The following is a 22722-nucleotide window of genomic DNA, read 5'->3' on the forward strand; positions in this document are numbered from 1 at the left end:
GACATCGAAGCCGTGGCCCACTCAGACATTCGACATATTTCGCGGCTACAAATCCGCATTCAACGGAACGTCACCAGTCAAAGCGCTGTTATGGTCCGCACCACTTCCAATTCAGTAATATCCTTTAAAATTCCAAGTGGTTTGAGGCTCTTTTTTATTGGACCAATATTGTTTATCGGTGAATAATAATGTGTTACAAAGTTATATTTGATATGCTTTTTATTAACAATACGATATAACAAGACTGTACTTACCTTCACAATGTAGGTCGAAATGGTTTAAAAAGAAAAGACAGAAAGTCGTATAGTACAAAACATAACTTGATGATGTGGTTAATGTTTTATCTAAAACAAACAAGCATATTATCAAATATCTTGCACGCAGAACAAATAAAGTCGACATGCAGTTATGTTTCTGTATGTAAGGTTATTAAAGTTAATATGGTTGATGAATAACTATGATATGATATTCATACGCAAACAGGTGATTGAAATAGATATCATCTGAATATAATGGACTTTTCTCTGTATCTATATAGATCATTGGTATCAGTAATTAATATATTTGAAGATGATATCATCATCCAAATCATTTTTAGAAACAAATACACCGTTTAATTTTAAGATTGTGAATATGATAAAAGGTACAAGAGTCCTCGGCAATCATTTAAAGGACTATCATGGAGCTCGTTTAAAGGTCGCTACGTGCCCCCTCCCCCCCCCCCCCTCCCCCCCCCCCCCCCCCCCCCCCTCTTCGGTAAAGAGAGAAAATAAGAAGCATGTGCTAATAACCTTGATGTGTTCTTTACTGTCTTAGTATTTAGTACCCAAAACGGAGCACCAAGAACCTGATGACTTGTGCCCCCTCCCTGAAACTATTAGTATAGTCTCTATTAGACTATACAAATCATCTTGGTGGATAGAAAATCCTGAAAACACGCATCGGTTATTTTAACTTTTGCATAGCTTGTGAGATTTGTACATTGTGAAAAATAAAACACATCTTCCCGTCGTTGTAGCATTACACACATTATTTACCGCCCTCTAAACATAATTAACATAATAATCGCAAGGTAAAAACATGTAATTCAAAGCTGCACAAACAATTCGGTATGCCCCGCAATAATTAGGCGCCCCCCTCCTCTCCCGAATATGGTTAAAGAATAACTATGATATGATATTCATACGCAAACAGGTGATTAAAACAAATATCATCTGAATATAATGAACTTTTTTCTGTATCTATATAGATTATTAGTATCAGTAATTAATATATTTGAAGATGACCTCATCATCCAAATCATTTTTAGAAACAAATACACCGTTTAATTTTAAGATTGTGAATATGATAACAGGTACAAGAGTCCTTGGCAATCATTTAAAGGGCTGTCATGGAGCTCGTTTAAAGGTCGCTACGTGTCCCCTCCCCCTTCGGTAAAGATAGAAAATAAGAAGCATGGGCTTATGACCTCGATTTGTTCTTGCTTGTCTTAGTATTTAGTACCCAAAACGGAGCACCAAACACTTGGTGACTACTGTCTTGTGCCATCCGCCCCCTGAAATTGTTATTATAGTCTCTAAAACTCCACAAATCATTTTGGTGGATATATACAAAATCATGAAAACACACATTGGTTAAAGGTACTTTTAAAAAGCTTGTGAGATTTGTAAATAGTGGAAAACAAAACACGTTTATTTATTCGATATAATTTTTCCGTCGTAGTAGCATTACACAAATTATTTATCGCCTATAAACAGAATTAACTTCATTATTGTTAGTATGGAACTATCGTAAGGTAAAAACATGTAATTCAAAGCTGCAAAAAACAATACGGTATATCCCCCGCAATAATTAGGCGCCCCCCCCCCCCCCCCTCCTCTCCCGAAAAATATGTATAAGTGCTATAATAAATTCCTAGCTACTGCATTGTAATCCCTTTTGGCGGGAGAGGTGACCTAATTTGATTTTTGGATACAAAAATTGCCAGCGTCATAGGTTTTAGTGAAATAAACGTCGTTATAGAAATTTCCTGAGAAAACAAACGGATACATGTTGATCACCCAATCGACAATGATCAATAAAGGGTAACTAAATCAATAGTCAAAATTTGTCTTTAGAAAAAGGCTAAATCCGTATCGCGATGTTTTTTTTGTAATATACAGTGCGTCCCAGAAAAAAACGAAACCTAGAACTATCGATGTTTTATCATAACTTAATCACAATTATAATTATTAAATGACACATATTTAGAAAGCTTAGATCCTCCTCTTTCATTTAATGCAACTCATATGATACATATCTCACGCATGAGAAAGTCATTTGGCGGGCGGTATCTGAATTTCAAGGAGTAAATCACATATCTAGAAAGTTAAATTTCTGCCCTTTCACATGACACCTTAATCAGGAAAAATGAGCCAGGAATAACAAGGTTATGTGTGTTTAAAGTAATGCTCAAATTTCCATAATTTGATCAAACGGGTTCGTTTTTACTGGCTGCCTGCCGTTGCAACGAACAGAGTTGACAAAAGACTTAACTCCGTTTCGTTGACGATCAGCCATGCACAAAGAAGACGAAGGCTTTGTTTTTTCTGGGACGCACTGTATATTGTGTATAATCATAAATCAATACAATTGTGAGGGCAAAGGTCATTAAAGTTTGGCCGCCAAAAAGAGGACTGATAAACAATGAAAAAATACAATTAAAAATAATGGGTTGTCTTAGTTATAAAGGGCTCGCTTGCCAATTTTCAATGGTACTTCCATTGGTATACCATTCAAATTTTTTTGTGAGGGTATGCTGACCGTGTATTCGGGTGTGGGGTAAATCCGGTTAAAATAGGGCATTTTCCGCCGAGGATGATAACCTTTCAATTTTGCTGACATTTCTCCACCCTCTCAGGAACACCATGGCCCCTCTTGTTGTTCTCATCTCCGGCTGTTCGACCGGTATCGGTCTGGCCCTAGCTGCAAGGCTGGCCCAGGACCCAGACAAGAAGTACCTGGTCTATGCCACCATGAGGAACCTGGCTAAGAAGGAAGGCCTCGAGAAGGCGACGGGCGATGCCCTCGACAAGACGCTATTCGTTCGCCAGCTCGACGTCACCGTCGATGATCAGGTCAAGAGCATCTTCGAGTTCATCATGGGGAAACACGGGCGTGTCGACGTCCTGGGTGAGTGTAGCCTAGTCTGCAGGAACAGACTCTTATTTGACTTTCGACCACAGTTCATAAAGCCTTGAGCAGCGCCTAAGTCTGTGAGGCTCTGGCTGTGTCTGAAGCTGCTGAAGTACATAGCCCATGCAGATGCCGTCTCATAGTCTCACATTGCAGACATAGTTACATACAGTGAATGACAAGGGTTTGTGCATGTAAGTTAACTAAGTGTAGACAAATATATTGCATTTTCAGTGTCAGCACCTCAACAAACTTGAATGCATCGAGTAACTTCGGCTTACTTTCTCTTCAGGCTCTGGATATGGCGGGAAAACCGTTTAGCAAACCCAGATTATTATTTTTCTGGTATTATGTCCATATTGGATCTTTTGAATTTACGTGGGCTTACAACGTATTGAAACGAAACATTCGAAAACCGTTCGAAAACTGTTTCTTTCTTTCCTTCTTCCTTCCTTTCTTTCATTCATTATTTCTCCTTTTCTTCCATTCTGTCTGTTTTCCTTCTTTATTTTCATCAATTTTCTTTCATTCTTTCTTATTCTTTTATTTATTTCTCCCTTTTTCTTTCATTCGTTTTTCTTGTCACAGTAAATAACGCTGGTTTTGGTTTCTTCGGGCCGCTGGAGGCGATGAGTATGGAGAAAGCTAAGAGTATGTTTGACACCAACTATTTTGGCACGGTGCGGTTGATACAAGCAGCGCTGCCAATCATGAAGAAACAGAAATCTGGTCGCATCGTGAATATCAGTAGTATTCTTGGACATCTTGGTGAGTGCGAGTAGTTTATAATTTTAGCTTCATCTCGTCCTCTTTAGATAAAGACTACTGCTAACCCATGAGAACGACAGTCCAGGAGACTGATAATGTCGTTCGCGCGGGATTTATAGAGGTGTTTCATCAACTAAAATCGATTTCGATTTCTCATAAGTATTTATACCATGGAATAATCATATTTATATTATATCATATTTTGTGTTATATTACTGTTTGTTTACTTTTTTTAAATTTTTGTCCTTCTCTCTTTCTGTACCTCTAGGAAAAAGCAGACCCATTATGTTAAAATGTTCTTATTAGAGCTATCCAGTCATATTGATTTTTAAAACTGATAATCAATTTTAGAATTTGATGAAACACCTCCGATCCCTTTTTTGGAGGGCTTTACTAGACACTCGTAGCGATGCCACACGGTGTATTAGTTTTGTGATCGCATAACTCGTACAATCAACAAAGGGTTCGAGTTGGGTTTAATGGGTGCCGAATATCAAAGGTCGATTTGGTGCTCAAGAAAGGGCCTTGTTTCATAAAACTTGATATCAATAACAAGTTACAAGCTACTGTTATAAGCTACTGAAACCATGGCATCTGATTGGCTGAGAGCAAATTTATCATAGAAATTAAGCATTTGTTATAGATAAAAAGTTTTATGAAACGGGCCCCTGAAAGATATGTAAAAGGTGGTGTGTCCCTTCTGAAGTCTAAATATATAAACAAGAGATAACACTAACTAAAAACTTCCCTGATTAAAATAGAACTGGTAATTGCTTTTATGTGGAATTATATCTACCGTTAAGAATTTTCGCAACACGTTTCGAAAATTATGCGTAGAAATATTTTCAGACCCTTGCACCGTACACGTGGGCGTACGTTCTGTGCTGCGCAAAGATTTAATCAGCTTTATGTTGGCCATTACAAGAAGTGGGTTATTGATGTGGACAAACGCCCATGTACCCTTTACAGCTCATTTTATGTATGATATTACCAAAGAAAAAAAGTCAGCCAGTCACTCAATAGTGTTTGACAGTGAATTCTAGAAAGTAAACGGGTTTCCTTGCATAATTTGAATACTAGGACACTGCTAACAACGTTTAGATTTCACAGATAGGACAAAAGTGATATATTCATAATTCCTGCAAAGTTTTACAGAATTTGATGTCGGCTGCAGAAGGGCTACACTACCTGTAATGCATATCTTACTCTTCATACACCTGAATTACAATTAATTTATTCATTCATTTATTTATTAAGTTATTTACTTATTCGTATATTTGTTTATTTATTCATTCATTAATTCATTCATTATGTAAGAGTTATTAGTCTGTAATGTTATCATCCTTGCCAGTATTCTTAAAACACAAATGCAGACTCTATCAATTATCAACATTTTCCAATTTCAAGAGCCTTATGCGTCAGCCATTAAAGATGGGGTATTTTACCGACATCGCTACCACTCTGTACAGTATTTTCATTGGTGGTGCGTGCATTGTGGGACATGGCGGTCGACACGTCGGGACATTTTGAGCATCAGATGGCAGTATGCCTATACGTAATTCTGGAGAATTGTCAGTAAATTACCTTCCCTTCAATGTGGGGGAACATCTATCTATCTATCTATCAGGCTATAGTTCATCCAGACGGTGGACAAAGCCCTCCTCATAACATTTCCAGTCTTTTCTGTCTCTAGTTATCCTAGTCCAAGCGACCGTTTCCATGTATGATGTTAGGTCATCTCTCCATCTTCTCTTCTGCCTTCCTCTTCTTCTCTTTCCCATCCTTGGTTGCCATTCTGTTAAACGATTTGTCCATCTATTGTCCTGAAGTCTTGCTACATGCCCAACCCATCTCCACTTTGATTCTCTGACTTTCTCCATGATGTCTTTAACCGTTTTCTGGCGTATGACTTTGTGATTGATTTTGTCTCGCAGAGATAAATGCGACATCTTTCTCTCCATAGCTCTTTGAATAATCACAAGCTTCTGTTCTAGATCCCTTGTCAATGACCATGTTTCTGATCCATATGCCATAGTTGTTAGAATGCATTGGTTGAACATTCTTCTTCTTAGTGACATGGGTATGTTTTTATCGGTCAACATGTCTTTGTATCTTCCAAAGTTCATCCATCATGTAAAGGTGTGCATGAGAAGGGGCTATTACGTAATCCGAACATGACTTTTAAAGGCGATCAAAATGGAATTGGAATCGCTCTTGAGTTGATTTCTCGAAATTCTTTGCCATCGTGCTACAAAATAATCTCTTTCTCTCTCTCTCTCTCTCTCTCTCCCTCTCTCTCTCTCTCTCTTTCTCTCTCTCTCTCTCTCTATCTCTATCTCTCTCTCTCTCTCTCTTTCTGAAGCTATGCCTTACATGGATGTGTACAATGCAACGAAGTTTGCGATGGAGGGTCTTACTGAGTCGTTACTGCCACAGCTTAAACACTTTGGAATAAGGTACGTGATACCCCCATCGAACTTATTAACCCGTCGACTACTGAATTGTCTAGGTCCCATAGGCTTAACACAGGGACCACCAGGTTCCCATAGGCTTAACGCAGGGACCACCAGGTTCCCATAGGCTTAACACAGGGACCACCAGGTTCCCATAGGCTTAACACAGGGACCACCAGGTTCCCATAGGCTTATTACACAGGGACCACCAGGTTCCCATAGGCTTATTACACAGGGACCACCAGGTTCCCATAGGCTTAACACAGGGACCACCAGGTTCCCATAGGCTTAACACAGGGACCACCAGGTTCCGGTAAGCAAAGGGTTAAAGATGAAGCCTAGTTCAGAGGAGACGAGGTAAACCGAATTTGTTTTATTTTTTATGATGACTTGAGTGTAAATGTTTGTTCGACCTGGGCCCCGTCCTACAAAGAGTTGATATTAATCGTAACTTATTTGCGATTGATATCAATCGTAACTCTGTACATAAGAGATAGGAGAGTGCAAACTTGTGATTGATTGGAGGACTTACGATTGATATGGATCAATCGTAACTCTTTGTAAGACGGGGCCCAGATATGACACGGCAAACTACAGCGGTTTTTGTTTATGATGAGTACTGGTTTTGTAAAGTATAATACGCATCACATTTCTATAACACAGCTGAGTGAATACATGCAACAACCAAAAATACATTTTTTGCACAGTTGCCATTTGTTTACACGTTTTAAAAGATATGTGTATACAAAAACCTTTACACGATCAAATTTGAAAACAAGTCGAATAAATAATACCAACTGCTTGCACTTTCTGATTGAATTGGATATGCTATAACATTGTCAACTATACATGAACACTTTGAGATATTTAAATATATTTTGTTAAAGAAACATTACAAATACCCCAAAACACAAAACAACAAAAATAAACACACATAAAGAAAGATGAAGTACGTTCTTGACGAGAGGTTCTGGGTTCAATCCTCGTTCGGTGCTAATATCCTTGGATAAGGTGTTTAGCCTATATGTGTCCCTCTCTGCACAGTTGTAAATACTATACAAATAAAACACAGCAGTGAGGGCACTAGTAAGAATGAACCATGTACACAAGATACCTTTGGAACAGTCGAACACACTGGACTGTTTTGAAGGTACCGAGTGCGTGTAATTTTACTAGTGCCCGAACAAAATGATGTGTATTGTTTGTTATATAAGATATTATATATTATCAAAATATTCAATCATAATAAGATTTGACCATAATGACCGGTCATTATCAAAATTACGTGTTAAACCCCCATCACACCAAACTAGTTCTCACTACGTTCTCGAAAATGTTGCCAAACGGGCTCAAACTATGTGCGAACGGAGTTGAACGTAATAGCAACTGTTTACGATCTGTTTAAGGACTTCATGGACGGGCTTTGATTGGACTAATGTCTCTAATACGATCCTATGTAGATCGTTCATTTACAGTCCACAATTAGTCCAACTCGTGTGTACCCGTCCACAGTCAGTTCATATCAAGTTCAGATCGGGTAAATTTGACATTTCCAAGCAGTCCAAACCATTTTTACTAGTTCGCAACTAGTTTATATAAACCCAACATCCCCATTCAGAGACATTCAACTCGTTCTCAGTGCGTTCGAACGCGCTCTACTGTGCAATCCCGTACTGGTTATAAAAACCCTGCGCGTTGTTTCTAATTTATGCTCAACCACATCACGTTGTAACACGTTTCTAGTAGGATTGAAGTACGGCAATTCCGTTCATACTACGGTAATTCTGTTCGTAGTACGTCCATCTTGGTTTAAGTACGTTGTCACTTCGTCTAATTGCAGGACGGGGAACATTTTGAACAGGCTCAAAGTTCTAGAGCACTTCCCGTACAAGCCAGTCCGAGCTCGTCCATGAAGTTCTTATAAAAAGATCGTAAATAGTTGCTAATGCGTTCACTCCGTTCGCACACAGTTTGAGCCCGTTTGTCAACATTTTCCAGAACGTAGTGAGAACTAGTTTGGTGTAATGGGGGCTTGACTTGAATTTCTTGATTTGCAAAGCTAGAAGCGTTGAACGGGAATGAGGAATGGCGAGAACGCGCTGGGTTTTTATAGCTCCCGAGCCAGGACGGGATTGCACACGCTCTAGGAGCGCGTTCGAATGCACTAAGAACGAGATGAGGACGAGTTAAAGTGTCTCTAAACGGGGTGATCGGGTTAAAAACTAGTTAGAACAAGTGACAAACTAGTAAGAATGGGTTTGGACGTATTGGGAACGAGGTAGAACTAGTTAATAATGGGTCTAAACTGACTACGGACTGGCTTGGACTGCCTGTAAATGGCAAATTTACCCGATCTGAACTTGATGTGAGCTGACTGTGGACGGGGTACAGACGAGATGGACGTATTGATGACTGTTTATGAACGAACTAGGATCGTATTATAGACATTTTGTTAACACTTTCTGCCCCGACCACAACCCGTTTTACGATTTTCTAGGACGGTTCCAGAACGTAGTAGGAACTAGTTTGGTGTGATGGGGGCTTTAGGCAAAACAAATGCCTGGTCACGTGTACGCACTCAACCAATCATTTGATTAGAATCCACGTCAGCATCTTATAATACGTGGTAATGATAGGGTAATGAGAAAGAGCAGTAATTATACTGATGTGGCTACCTTGGGTAAAAGCGACACGATTATATTCAATCATTATAAGATTTGACCATAGTGTATATGCCTAACCGTGCTAAAAAACAAACGTTAAAAGGAGCGCAGATCGGGGCTCCGGATCCGGGACATAACGGTTTTTCACATCCTTACTCTATCTTCTGATCGAGACAACCGACAGAGACAACGCTAGACAAGAGTTTTCAGACATTTTTTGTTTTGTTTTTGAAAGCTCTCCAATTTTCCAACAATTCCGCCCCTCCTCCCCCAAACACATTCTTTTTTGCCAAGAAACTTTGAAGGAAGGAGCAAACTGTGATGATGATTATTGTCTTAGTTCCACAAGGAAGTTTCCCCACAATTAAAACTGCTATTATCAAGAAAACTCCCGTTACTTTTATTTTCTAACTAACCATTTAATGCACCTGGGTCGAGAGAGGCAAAAACACATTTGCGAGGATACAATACAGATTCAAGCGCCAAGACGGAAACCGGGGCCTCTAGAACATGTGTACTGAAAGTCAAGAGTCTTCACTAATAATTATACCACAGTGTATCCTGGAGAAGGGGGGGGGGCGGTGTTACTACACCCCGCGACCCTTCGCGCGACGCCCTTTTCTGCCCTTTTCTTAATGTCATTGCATTATATCTTTTTTCTTCTTCATTTATATACTTTTGATTTTATAGCATCAGTACAGTCCAGCCAGGACCAGTGGCGACCAAATTTGCTGAAACTATGTCCACAAACTCCAAGGCAGAAGATGACAACATAATCGTTTCTGAAGACACAGTGAAGGTGAGATATCGCTTCCGTCATATCCATAATAATCATATTTCATTTCTTTAAAACAAGTAGTGGAACACGTGGTTTGCGGTTCGGGTCCCGTCGCGGCACCAATACCCTTTGACAAGATATTAATCTATATTTGCCACACTTGAATAGGGTGTAGTTTATAGTGCATTAGTACCTTGGACTAGCTCTTGGTTGGAGGAATTTATTTCTTGAATGCCTTAGAGCAGCTGTGCTAAGCCTATGGTAATAAAAGGCGCCTTAAGCATGTTATAGTATGGATCGATGGATATACCTGTACGCAATAAAATAATGTAGTTATTCTTCTTCTTCTTCTTCTTCTTCTTCTTCTTCTTCTTCTGCTTCTTTTTCTTCTTCTTCTTTTCTTCTTCTTCCTCCTTTTTTTCTTCTTTTTTTCTTTTACTTCTTATCTTTATTATACAAGTTAATATTACAATTGCTATTACTATTACTATTATTCATATTATATTATCATTATTATTATTACTATTACTATTAATATCACTACTACTACTACTACTACTACTACTACTACTACTACTACAATACTACTACTACTACTACTATACTTCTACTACTACTAGTACTACTACTACTACTACTTTTATACTACTACTACTACTAAAATACTACTACTACTACTACTTTTATACTACTACTACTACTAAAATACTACTACTACTACTATACTTCTACTACTACTACTACTACTACTACTAATGCTATATTACTTCTATTACTGCTACTACCAATTTCATAGTACTACTACTACTACTACTACTACTACTACTAAAATATTACTACTACTACTACTATACTTCTACTACTACTAGTACTACTACTACTACTACTACTACTACTACTTTTATACTACTACTACTACTAAAATACTACTACTACTACTATACTTCTACTACTACTACTACTACTGCTATTAATACTATATTACTTCTATTACAGCTACTACCAATTTCATAGTACTACTACTACTACTATTACGTATATACTACTACTATACTTCTACTACTACTAGTACTACTACTAGTACTACTAATACTACTAGTACTACTACTAGTACTACTACTACTTCTATACTACTACTACTACTACTACTACTACTAAAATACTACTACTACTACTACTATACTTCTACTACTACTACTACTATATTACTTCTATTACTGCTACTACTAATTTCATAGTACTACTACTACTACTACTACTATTATTATATTACTTCTATTACTGCTACTACTAATTTCATATTACTATTACTACTACTACTACTATTACTTATATACTACTACTACGACTACTACTATACTTCTACTACTACTACTACTACTACTACTACTACTATACTACTACTACTACTACTACTACTACTAAAATACTACTACTACTACTACTATACTTCTACTACTACTAGTACTACTACTACTACTACTTTTATACTACTACTACTACTAAAATACTACTACTACTACTACTTTTATACTACTACTACTACTACTAAAATACTACTACTACTACTATACTTCTACTACTACTACTACTACTACTAATGCTATATTACTTCTATTACTGCTACTACCAATTTCATAGTACTACTACTACTACTACTACTACTACTAAAATATTACTACTACTACTACTATACTTCTACTACTACTAGTACTACTACTACTACTACTACTACTACTACTTTTATACTACTACTACTACTAAAATACTACTACTACTACTATACTTCTACTACTACTACTACTACTGCTATTAATACTATATTACTTCTATTACAGCTACTACCAATTTCATAGTACTACTACTACTACTATTACGTATATACTACTACTATACTTCTACTACTACTAGTACTACTACTAGTACTACTAATACTACTAGTACTACTACTAGTACTACTACTACTTCTATACTACTACTACTACTACTACTAAAATACTACTACTACTACTACTATACTTCTACTACTACTACTACTATATTACTTCTATTACTGCTACTACTAATTTCATAGTACTACTACTACTACTACTACTATTATTATATTACTTCTATTACTGCTACTACTAATTTCATATTACTATTACTACTTCTACTACTATTACTTATATACTACTACTACGACTACTACTATACTTCTACTACTACTACTACTACTACTACTACTACTACTATACTACTACTACTACTACTACTACTAAACCACTACTACTACTATACTACGACAACAACTGCTACTACTACTACTACTACTACAACAATTACTAATAATACTACTATAATACTACTACTTCTACTACTATAGTATTACCATTGTCCCATGCAGGACATGACGGCGTTCGAAGTCCTACTCAGCAAGCCTGACCAGTTCACCGCCCAGGAGACTGGACCCGTCATCGACGTCATCGTGGAGTGCGTACAAGCGGAGAAACCGAAACTGCGGTACCCGACAAGCGAAAACGTGCGGAGCTGGGTCGCCAAGAGATACCGCGAAGAAGGGGTGACTGGCTTAGAAAGTTTGTTTGAATGAATTAGCGTAAAAGGATGATGGTGATTATGACATACGTTGTGGCAGCTCTAGGAACGAGGGGCTGGGGTGAAGGGGGGGGGGGGGGAAGTAAATATATAAGCTCGGTAAAACTCGGTAAAACCCGATAAAAAAAACCCGGTAAAACCCGGTAAAACTCGGTGAAGCATATCTTACTTCATGATCAGCTCCGAGATGATGATAGTGAAAGTTCAAGATGTATAAAGTGGCATCATATAGGTACGAGGGGATGGGATATCTCATTAATTAACCCACAGTGACATAACTTATACCACACAATACGCACAAATAGAAAATGACATGGAATTGCCCCAAACGCCTATATAAATTAAGGTCGAACAAAAATCGAAAGGGGTTGAAATAGAGACATTGACATCTAGCGCAGATCGGGTCGGGTTATTATGCTTATTTTTAATTTGTTGGTTCTTTTTAAATATTGATCTAGAATAATGAAACGTGTGAAACTAAATTAAACAACGTCTATCGAAATTGATGACGCAGAATTGTCACTTTTGGTACTTTTTCTACCTTTTTTATTTTGATACCGAACCTTAGACTCAAGTTGGAGTTTAATTCGAGAATATTTGAAGATTCTTGAGGTTGTTTTAGATCATCTGATAATAAAATAATCGGCGTTATTTTAAGATCGACTTAAAGGCTTGTTGAAACACCCGCCTAGCTGAAGTATGAATTTGGCGTTACAAATGTAATTATCTAATAATATTGATGATTATAAAACTTGTTAAATGTTGTTAAAGTATGAATAAAATATTCCTGTAATATTTGATGTAATTTTTGTGTGTGTTTGTTTGTCGTTTTCGATAATACTTCAATATTTGACTACAGAAATTGATATGATAGTGTTGATCGTTTTTACTATTATGGTTATTGTTTGGAAATACTTCCCTGATGGGGCAAATAATATTGAAAAGTTGAAAGGGAGAGTTCAAAATAGGTATGAGCCTGATAATTTATTTTTGTGTTCTTATTGAAAGAAGTGAACTTTAAATCCATGAATGTGAATTGCGAAATAAACTAAATTTGAAAGTTGAAATTTGATGAGGGTCGCCCCACCCCCGCCCTTTCTGGTCGATGGTATAAATAGTATTCAAATATTCCTCTGCTTCCTCATCACACTTCTTCTTCTTCTTGGGTTTCTTCCTCTGGGTCCCGTCTTATAACAGTTGCTTTTAATCGCAACTTATTTGGCATTGATATCAATCGCAATTGTGTACATATATAAGAGCTAAAGACTGCAAACTTGCGATTGTGTGGAGGATCTGCGATTGTATCAATCGCAGCTCTTTCTAAGACGGGGGCCCAGTTGTCAGTAGTATTACCGCGAAAAGTAAAAGTCTTGCATGAGTTGTACACTCTAAAAATAGAGTGCACAATTTTGCTGTGCAAAATCGCTGTTTAAAAAAGTTGGGTAAAGTATTACCCAACCTTGTGCCAAACACCAAGTCCCTTCGAAATGTCATTACACTTGCCATAGTGTCATATCAACATTCGACTGTGCGCATTTCTGGGGTAAGAAAGTAACGATGCAGATTAATATTTGAACCACGCATTGGGTAAACACAAGTTTTGACACCTAAACGTTGGTATTATGACACAACTGATGTTAAAAACTATGATTGAAGCGCTAGCGTGGTCGGTCGTTCCGAATCAGCTATTCGTCGAATTAATCGTGTTCAAGATCGACAGAAGATGGACGACTTTGTTCGAAATAGACTACGATCATGCATTTGTGTCTTCCCGCAGCATTTATTTGCATGAATGCGTGTAACTCTTCTCAATATGGACATGAAATTTCTCATAATTCTGGACAATACATTATTCGTATGGAGAATGTCATCCGTGATGCAGTCACCTACTGCGAGCACGCCAAGCGAAAGACTGTCTAGCCAAGAGAGAGAGAGAGGGAGGTCTGCTACTTATACAGTACACTACATATAACACGTACCTTTCCAGCCAACTCCTCGGAAAAATTTTCCTTTTTACCCAAGTCTGTGTAAAAATAAAAAATCATACAATAAGGTTGGGTTAAAATGTTAAATTAAAAAAAAAAAATTACACAAGAACAAAGTAAACGAGTACCCAGGATGAGTTGGGTAAGAATTACCCAATGTTGTGTCAAAAAGGGAACATGGTTGTCGTTGGGTAACATTTTACCTTTTACATTGGGTCAAATATATTGCACATCAGTTGGGTAAAACATTAAACATTTGCTGGGTAAATTTTTACCCAACCACCCCTGTGTCAAATTTTACCCAACAAACATGCATGTTCCCTTTTTACCCTCGTTAAGTGTAAAATTTTACCCAATATAGGGTATCTTTTTTTTTAGAGTGTAAAGAGAAAGATCTGGACCCTGTTCATAGAACTTGATATCAATAACAAGTTACAAGCTACTGTTATAAGCTACTGAAATCAAGGCATCTGATTGGCCGAGACCAAATTTACCTTAGAAATTAAGCATTTTTTATAGATAAAAATGTTTATGAAACGGGCCCCTGAACTTATATCAAGCAGAGCAGAGCGGGGCGCGAGTAGTGTGAAGATTATCTGCTTATAAATATAGGAATTATGAGAGATGCAGTGAAGAAGGTTGACGCCCTGGCCTTAAATATAAAATAGACGGCAAGAAAGTGTGTGATATCAATTAATCTTCTTCTTCTTCTCAGTTCATCATCTTCCCCTTCTTTGTTTTCTTCTTCCTCCTCCTCCTCCTGTTCTTGTTCTATTTCTCATGTTTCTTTCCTTGTTTGGCTATCCATCTTAACATCCCCACCTCTCATATGCTCTAAATCTTTCTTTTGAACTTGTCCCCTGTCTATTTAGCTATCCACCTCGACATCTCTACAACCCCTCCCCCCTCATATACTCCAAGGTTTCGATTTCCTTTCTCTCCTTCCTCCCTCTTACTGGAACATATTGGCTATCCATCTCTACATGCCCACCTCCCACATGCTCTAAATCTTTCTTTTGAACATGTCCCCTTTTTAATTAGCTATCCACCTCCACGTACGTCTCTACAACCCCCCCCCCCCCCCCTCATATGCTCCAAGATTTCGATATCCTGTTGAATATTAATTTAAATTATTTGTATGCGCCTTGAGCATCTCTAGAGATGGATATGTTGCGCTTTATGAATATTGTTATTGTTATTATTATTATCCTTTCTCTCCTTCCTCCCTCTTATTGTGGGTTGCTCCTTCGTTGGATTCATTTAATCCTCACTAAGAACATTCCATTTTAACTCTCTCCGTTAGTCCGTAGCTTTTAATGTCATAAGTATTATTCACGGTACATGTAATGTAATTGCCTTAATTTGAATCTGTAATGTTTTGGCCTAAAGTTAATTTTATTCTATTGTATTTTAATGTATTGACTGGATGTATCTGTGCTTATGCATTTTGAAAAAAATGTAGGTAGATTAGTATATATTAATTATAGTTTGTAAATATGATATTTAATGGACGATTATCTGAGAATCGCCAATTTTTGTAAATCGCTTGGAAACATGTTGTATTAAGCGCTCTAAAATACAATGCACTATTATTATTACATATTGGCTATTCATTTCTATATCCCCACCTCTCATATGCTCTATATTTCTCCCTTCTATTCTCTTGCTCACTGTATCTGTTACCCCCCCCCCCCCATCCTCATCTCTGTCCCTCCCTTCCTTTCCTCGCTTAGTCTCTCTCCTCCCTCAACTAGTCCCCCATCTGTATGCACCCTCTTACTCCCTCCCTCGCCTCCTTCCCCATCTCTCTGGATTCAAACCTTACAAACAAATCATAAATTCAGACTCGGAATAAGAAATACAATAAATCCTTTAATCTTTGACACATACCCAGTACACATAAACATGATAAGCACAAACATGATTGCTCTGAACAGATCCTCTTGCTCACGCGTGTCCTACCTTATTGGAATAACCTTCCTGAAGAAATCAAAAAGTGTATTACAGGTTATGATCCCTTTAAAAATCATGTAAAACGCTTCTGTTTAATTCTTAATTATTTCTACATGCGCCTTGAGCACTCCACAGAGTGGATTTGGTGCTATATAAGTTACATTTCTTATTATAATAATAATTATTTCAGATGTAATACAATTTCCATTTCAGTTAGTTTGGCATTCTTTGCATACAAGGCTGTAAACTTACAAACTATAACTATAAGATCATCTGATTTGGACTATAGTGATATCATTTTCTTCTTGAATTGGAAACATTCTTTTATTGCTACATTTATATCATAACAATCGTGTACCTTCAAAAGAAATATTGATTTATACACTGATATAAGTATGTCTTACAGTAATCACATACTGGTATGCCAGTTTGTATTGAAAAATTGTGATTTTGAAATTTTCACTATGTCACAGATTCCAGGATTTCAATGTATATATCCCTGCTATACAAGTAGCTCTTGGCATAAAGGCTGATATCAAATCACATGACCACTTGTTTCATACATGCAGGCCTTCAATATAAGGCACTCAAAACTTGGTACACATCTACTCAGAGGCCTGATAGTTACAATGGAAGAAGAAAAAACAACAACACTATTAAGCACTGGAATAATCCATTAATTGTAGATATAATGTACATACATGTTCAGTTGGGCCTGATATACATTATCACAATTTCACTCATTCCTGCCAACTTTTCACTTCAGGAAGATAGACAAATATGGTCTCTGTTTATAGTATATACAAAGCATAAGGCATACAAAACCTGATACACATCTAATGATAGTTCAAATAGAAGAATACAACGAAAAAACAAAACATTATCAAGTACTGGAAAAATCCCTGAATTCTAGATGTACATACATGTCCAGTTGGGGTCGATATACATTATCACAACTTCACTCATTCCTGCCAACTTTTCATTTCAGGAAGATAGACACATAATGGTCTCTGTTTATAGTATATACAAAGCATAAGGCACACATAACTTGGTACGCATCTACTGATAGTTAAAATGGAAGAAGACGAAGAAAAAACAGAAACATTATCAAGTACTAGAATAATCCGTTACTGTAGATGTACATACATGTACAGTTGGGCCTAATATACATTATCACAACTTCACTCATTCCTGTCAACTTTTCATTTCAGGAGGAAAGAAAAATATGGTCTCTGGTTATAGTATATACAAAGCATAAGGCACACAAAACTTGGTACAAATCTACTAATAGTTAAAATAGAAGAAGACGAAGAAAAGGCAAAACATTATCAAGTACTGGAATAATCCCTGAATTCTACATGTACGTACATGTACAGTTGGGCCTGATATACATCATCCCAACTTCAGGCTCATTCCTGCCAACTTTTCACTTCAAGAAGATAGACAAACATGGTCTCTATTTATAGTATTTACAAAGCATAAGGCAAACAAAACTTGGTACACATATGCTGATAATTATAATAGGCGAAGAAAAACAAAACATTATTAAGTACTGGAATAATCCCTGATCTCTAGATGTACGTACATGTACAGTTGGGCCTGAAAGATATACAAATATAGTCTCTGTTTAATATATATAGTATATACATCAATAATCCTTCTGAGAAGAGTGACTCCTGATGGGAATGAGTGCAGTTGAGAAAATCTGGATGAAACAAGTTTCTTCCAGGTGCATGTAAACTTTCAGGGGCCAACTGTATATCCTCAACTTGAGTGAACCTGAACAGAATGCATACACTTAAGTACAACATTGTACAGTACATACTTAATCAAATTACAATCACAATACAAAACAACCTCATAGTCAATATTACATTCAAAGGCCTCTTCCAGAAAAAGTTGAAATTAAAATTACATTTCAGACCATTTTTGAGTTGTGTTTAATATTGCAACTTTTCAAAGCAAGAGGGTTCTCGTAATGGAATCCCACTTCCAGACAAACTGGCTCAAAGTAACTCTGGGTCCCATTTCATAAAACTTGCTATCAATAACAAGTGTCATATTTTTATGACAAATTTGTTTTCAGCTAATCAAATGCAACCATTTCACTAGCTTATAATAGTTATTGCAACTGAATATTGATAACAAGTTTCATGAAACGGGGCCCAAATTCTTGCAACTTACTATAATTAGTGCACACAAAAATATAAGACTTCAGTAGGTCATCCTTCACATCATTTTTTTCTGAATTACTAGCGATCGGGCGTTACACCTTGGAATATGAATTAACACAACTGGTTAACCAGATACTTGTCACAGTGATAGGATTTTTTTTTCTTCGGCCAAGTAGAAACAAAAACTTTTTACCGTTGTTTGAAAATATTATGTCAGCTATAAAATTGTATTATGAAATGGAAAAGTGTATTGCTAGAACAACCCTAACAGATAAATGAATACATTTGAATAGAACATGGTATATGATTGATTTTTGCTCAGGTATAAGCTTTTCTTGGATTTTAGTTTGACAAAGTGATGTCAATATGAAATTTTGCTTGATTGTAATGTATATGTTGTGTATTTTTACATGAATGTTTGCTATTGTTTAATAAAGGAACCCTGTGGATGGGGAAAAAAATGCTTGTCAGAAAAGTTGCTATGGAGTATCAACATTTGATCCTATGATCCGGGATATACTTCATGAAACATATAGCGTTAGGGTTGCACTTTATTTGAGTTCAGGTAATAATGGTTTAGGTAACGGTAAGGTACACGTAATATGATATATTTAATGTGTATAAAACGTTGCTATGTTGTGATACGCCGATGTATACCCGCCTCCGAAGATACACTTAATAAATGTATGATCAGCATATTTCTGAAATACAGTGAATTTGCTGTTTTATTATTAGTGTTAAATATTATAAGTTTATCTTTACAGTAATATGTAAGGTCTGAGGTTGAAGTTAGAATTTTGGTTAGTGTAGGAAACCGACGCCGAGCAATTGTCGCAGTAGCAGGGGTTGTACAACCGTCTTGAAGATAGTTCCACACATCAAGCATCACATAATCCAGCTGTGCGATCTGGATGGTTGCAAACTGCCATTGTGTGGCTTTCAAAGGTATTCTGATGGCTGTGATGTCCATCATAGGTCATCCTTCAGGCTCGTCTGAGAAGTCACATGGACCCTACTTGTATAACCTGAAATGATGTTGAGGAAAGAATATAAAATATAGGTTTGGGGGATAGAATCTGTAACAAATGAAGTGACTAACAATCCAATCAGTTGTAAAAGTCTGTCATATTTTCAGTTTTGCCACAATTCATTGTATCTTATTAAGCATTGATCTACATGTATCTGTAACATATAATTAATGGTAAGTTGCTATTTATTATAATGTTAAGATATATCACAGGAGATACAGGTACAATCAAGGTTTGGGAGATAATATTAATCTTAACTTTCAATGTTACATGGCTCAGGTGCCGGGGGGAGGGGTTGGGGTGGTATTCGGAAATTGACCTTTAAACTAGTCTTTTACCATATTAAAGGTACTATGTCCCTTTTGCAGCCAACCTCAAATTATGTAGAACTTTGCAGGAATTATGAATATGTCATGTATGTTCTATCTGTGAAATTTAAACGTTAGCAGTGTCCTCATATTCAAATTATGCAAGGAAACCCGTTTACTTGCTAAACTTCACTGTCAGACACTATTGAGTGACTGACTGGCCTTTTTCTTCTTTGGTAATAACATACATGAGCATTTGTCTACATCAATAACCCACTTCTTGTGATGGCCAAGATTAAACTGATTGAATCTTTGCGCAGCATAAAACATATGACCATTCGGTACAATTGTCTGAAAATCAAGACTATTACTTTTGGGCTCTATAGCCCTAAAGTCGATTTGACAACTAATAGTCATTATTTTCCCACTTGAAGACATTTTCAAGCCCTACCTTTTTTAGGGAAGTTCTAAATTAGTATTATCTTTCAAATGCAGTTGGAATTTAACTTTTTCATTTTTTTTGGCCTGCAAATGGGACATAGTACCTTTAAAGTGTTGTATAGACTTTGTTTGTTCAAATGCTTGACATCCCAATGATTTTTTTTATTTTTTTTAAACGGGGAAAAATCCGCCCGCCCGCCCCTACTCCAGAAAAGCAATCGAGGACAACCAAATGATTTTTTTGGGGGCCTTAATAGGCTTAATTTAGAGCACACACAGAGATATGCACACTTACCTCTACAAGCTAGTGCTACACATGTATTAATCTACACACAGTATATAAAACACATTAAACTCTACATGCACTGCCGCATATTGTGTTCTTAAAGATCGTTAAAGTACTGGAAAGTATTGCATGCTTCATGGAAAAACGTGTGATAGTCTCAGTAAGTAAATCACATGTGACCGCATTTGACCAATCATTTGATCAGGATCTAGGGGTGAGTTGTATAATAAAATGAATTTGTAATGCAGTATGTTTAGTTCACTTACAATCGATAGTCAATGAGCAACTGCAGGAATGAATCAAAATTCACTTGAGGCTTTCCATTGAAGCTGAAATTTCCTTCTCTGGCTTGAGGAAAAGAACCCTGAAAAGAATATAGATAAATGAGCATTTCATGTCATTTTCCTCCATTCTAGTCTGGCTGACATACTGTTCGATATATATCAAACATTTACATACCAGGTCAGTACTCTCTCTCTCTGGTATATAGACTGAGTGTCCTTGTGTCCCCCACCGAAAACACACATTTAAAACTGGTAAACTTTTAAATAAAACTTTATGCCGACACCCCCCCCCCCCCCAGACACACAAGCACGTATAACAAAACAAGCAAACTGACTTTTAAAATTACAGCCATAGTGAATTTAATAACTGCATATTCATAAGAGTAACCCATGTCATGCACCGATCCAAAACATATATTAAAAATGTTTAAAAAAAAGAATGCTGAGTACAATGGGGTTAAAGTTGAGAATTTGGTATAATAATGCACGATAGTAAGCAAAGACAAAGTGCTGAGAGAGCATGTGTCGAACATTAGGAGGACTGACTTTGACAATTACAGCCATAGTGCATTTCATTATTGCATATTCATGAGAGTAACCATACACCTATCCAAAACATTTAAAACAAAAACAAAACAGAATGCTGAGTAAAACACAACGAATCTTGATAAAAGAAGCCAGTATATGAAGGTTAAGTTTCATTTGGTGATATATTACATTAAAAGTAACAACAGTGAAATTAAAATATCAGTTCTTCACAAAATGTTGGGCAAAGACACTATATTTCAATTGATCTATTATACCTGAGTGGATGAAGCCTTTGCTTTCAATGTAGAGCAGAAATTACTAAAATAAAGCTTATTCCCAATCGTCAGGTCAGTCAGGTTTGGCATGGAACACAATGACTCTGCTAGGTTCTGGGATGAGGTGGGTGTGGGAAACATGAGTAGATCAAGAGAGACAGCTTGGACCTGCACATACAGTGAATCATAAAAGTAAATTTAATAATAACAAATTTGATAGGTTTATAACAACAACATACCATTCTTGATGAGCACATCTCACATTATGATATACATGTAACATCTCTGAATATTATTAACCTGACTTTAGCTCCGGCAACGGTAGTGATGAATTCAAGGAATATATCCTACCAGGTACCCACTTACTACACCTAGGTTGAACGTGGCAACTATAGACTAATGTCATGCCAAGCAACAATAGTGCTATGTATGGCAGGCAATCGAACCCCATACCTCATGGTTCGCTTTCCAGAGACCTATAGTTATCAACTGAACCACAAACACCTCTACATGAAATATGGTTGATGGCTTGATGCCCAGTATTTTAGAGTGTACATTATTAATATGATTGATTTTGACAAATAGCGCTGTATTTATGTTTTAGAATTAAATAAACAAAGAAGGAACTATAGCTTTGTCTATTATTTAAACACATTTTTGATATTGCCTAAATGCTATATAATACCTTCATGACTAGAAGTGTGCATTGTACAAGAATGAATATGTAGAGTATGTGTAGTTGTGCTCAAAATACGTACACTGTGATCTAGATCTCTATCCTTGTTTTAAAGTGATTATTGAACCTGAAATATACTTTGATACTGATTTCAGACCCATGATGACATCATTCAAACCTTATGAATCGCTGTGAACGTAAAAAAATACAAATTAGAATAAAAAATATTTGTATCTTCTGTCTTTGGAGTACTTCAGTGACGTGTTTATACTGAAATTGTATTACTACATAAGTAGCAACACAACATTCCCTTTCCCCTCAAAATGCTTACTCAAACACATCCAGTATTCCAG

General features: G+C 36.7%; 1 protein-coding gene across 1 annotated transcript; it reads left to right on the forward strand.

Moving 5' to 3' along the window:
- The first annotated feature begins 2792 nt into the window (after positions 1–2792).
- Positions 2793–12491, forward strand: LOC100893807 (retinol dehydrogenase 8-like). Its single transcript, XM_030988618.1, has 5 exons — positions 2793–3171; positions 3763–3942; positions 6305–6398; positions 9749–9857; positions 12223–12491. Exons 1-5 carry the CDS (start codon positions 2907–2909, stop codon positions 12424–12426), a joined length of 852 nt encoding a protein of 283 aa, XP_030844478.1. The 5' UTR covers positions 2793–2906; the 3' UTR covers positions 12427–12491.
- Positions 12492–22722: the final 10231 nt, after the last annotated feature.

This window comes from Strongylocentrotus purpuratus, unplaced genomic scaffold (genome assembly GCF_000002235.5).
Source record: "Strongylocentrotus purpuratus isolate Spur 01 unplaced genomic scaffold, Spur_5.0 spur5_scaffold_17, whole genome shotgun sequence".
In the NCBI taxonomy this organism is placed as follows: Eukaryota; Metazoa; Echinodermata; class Echinoidea; order Camarodonta; family Strongylocentrotidae; genus Strongylocentrotus; species Strongylocentrotus purpuratus.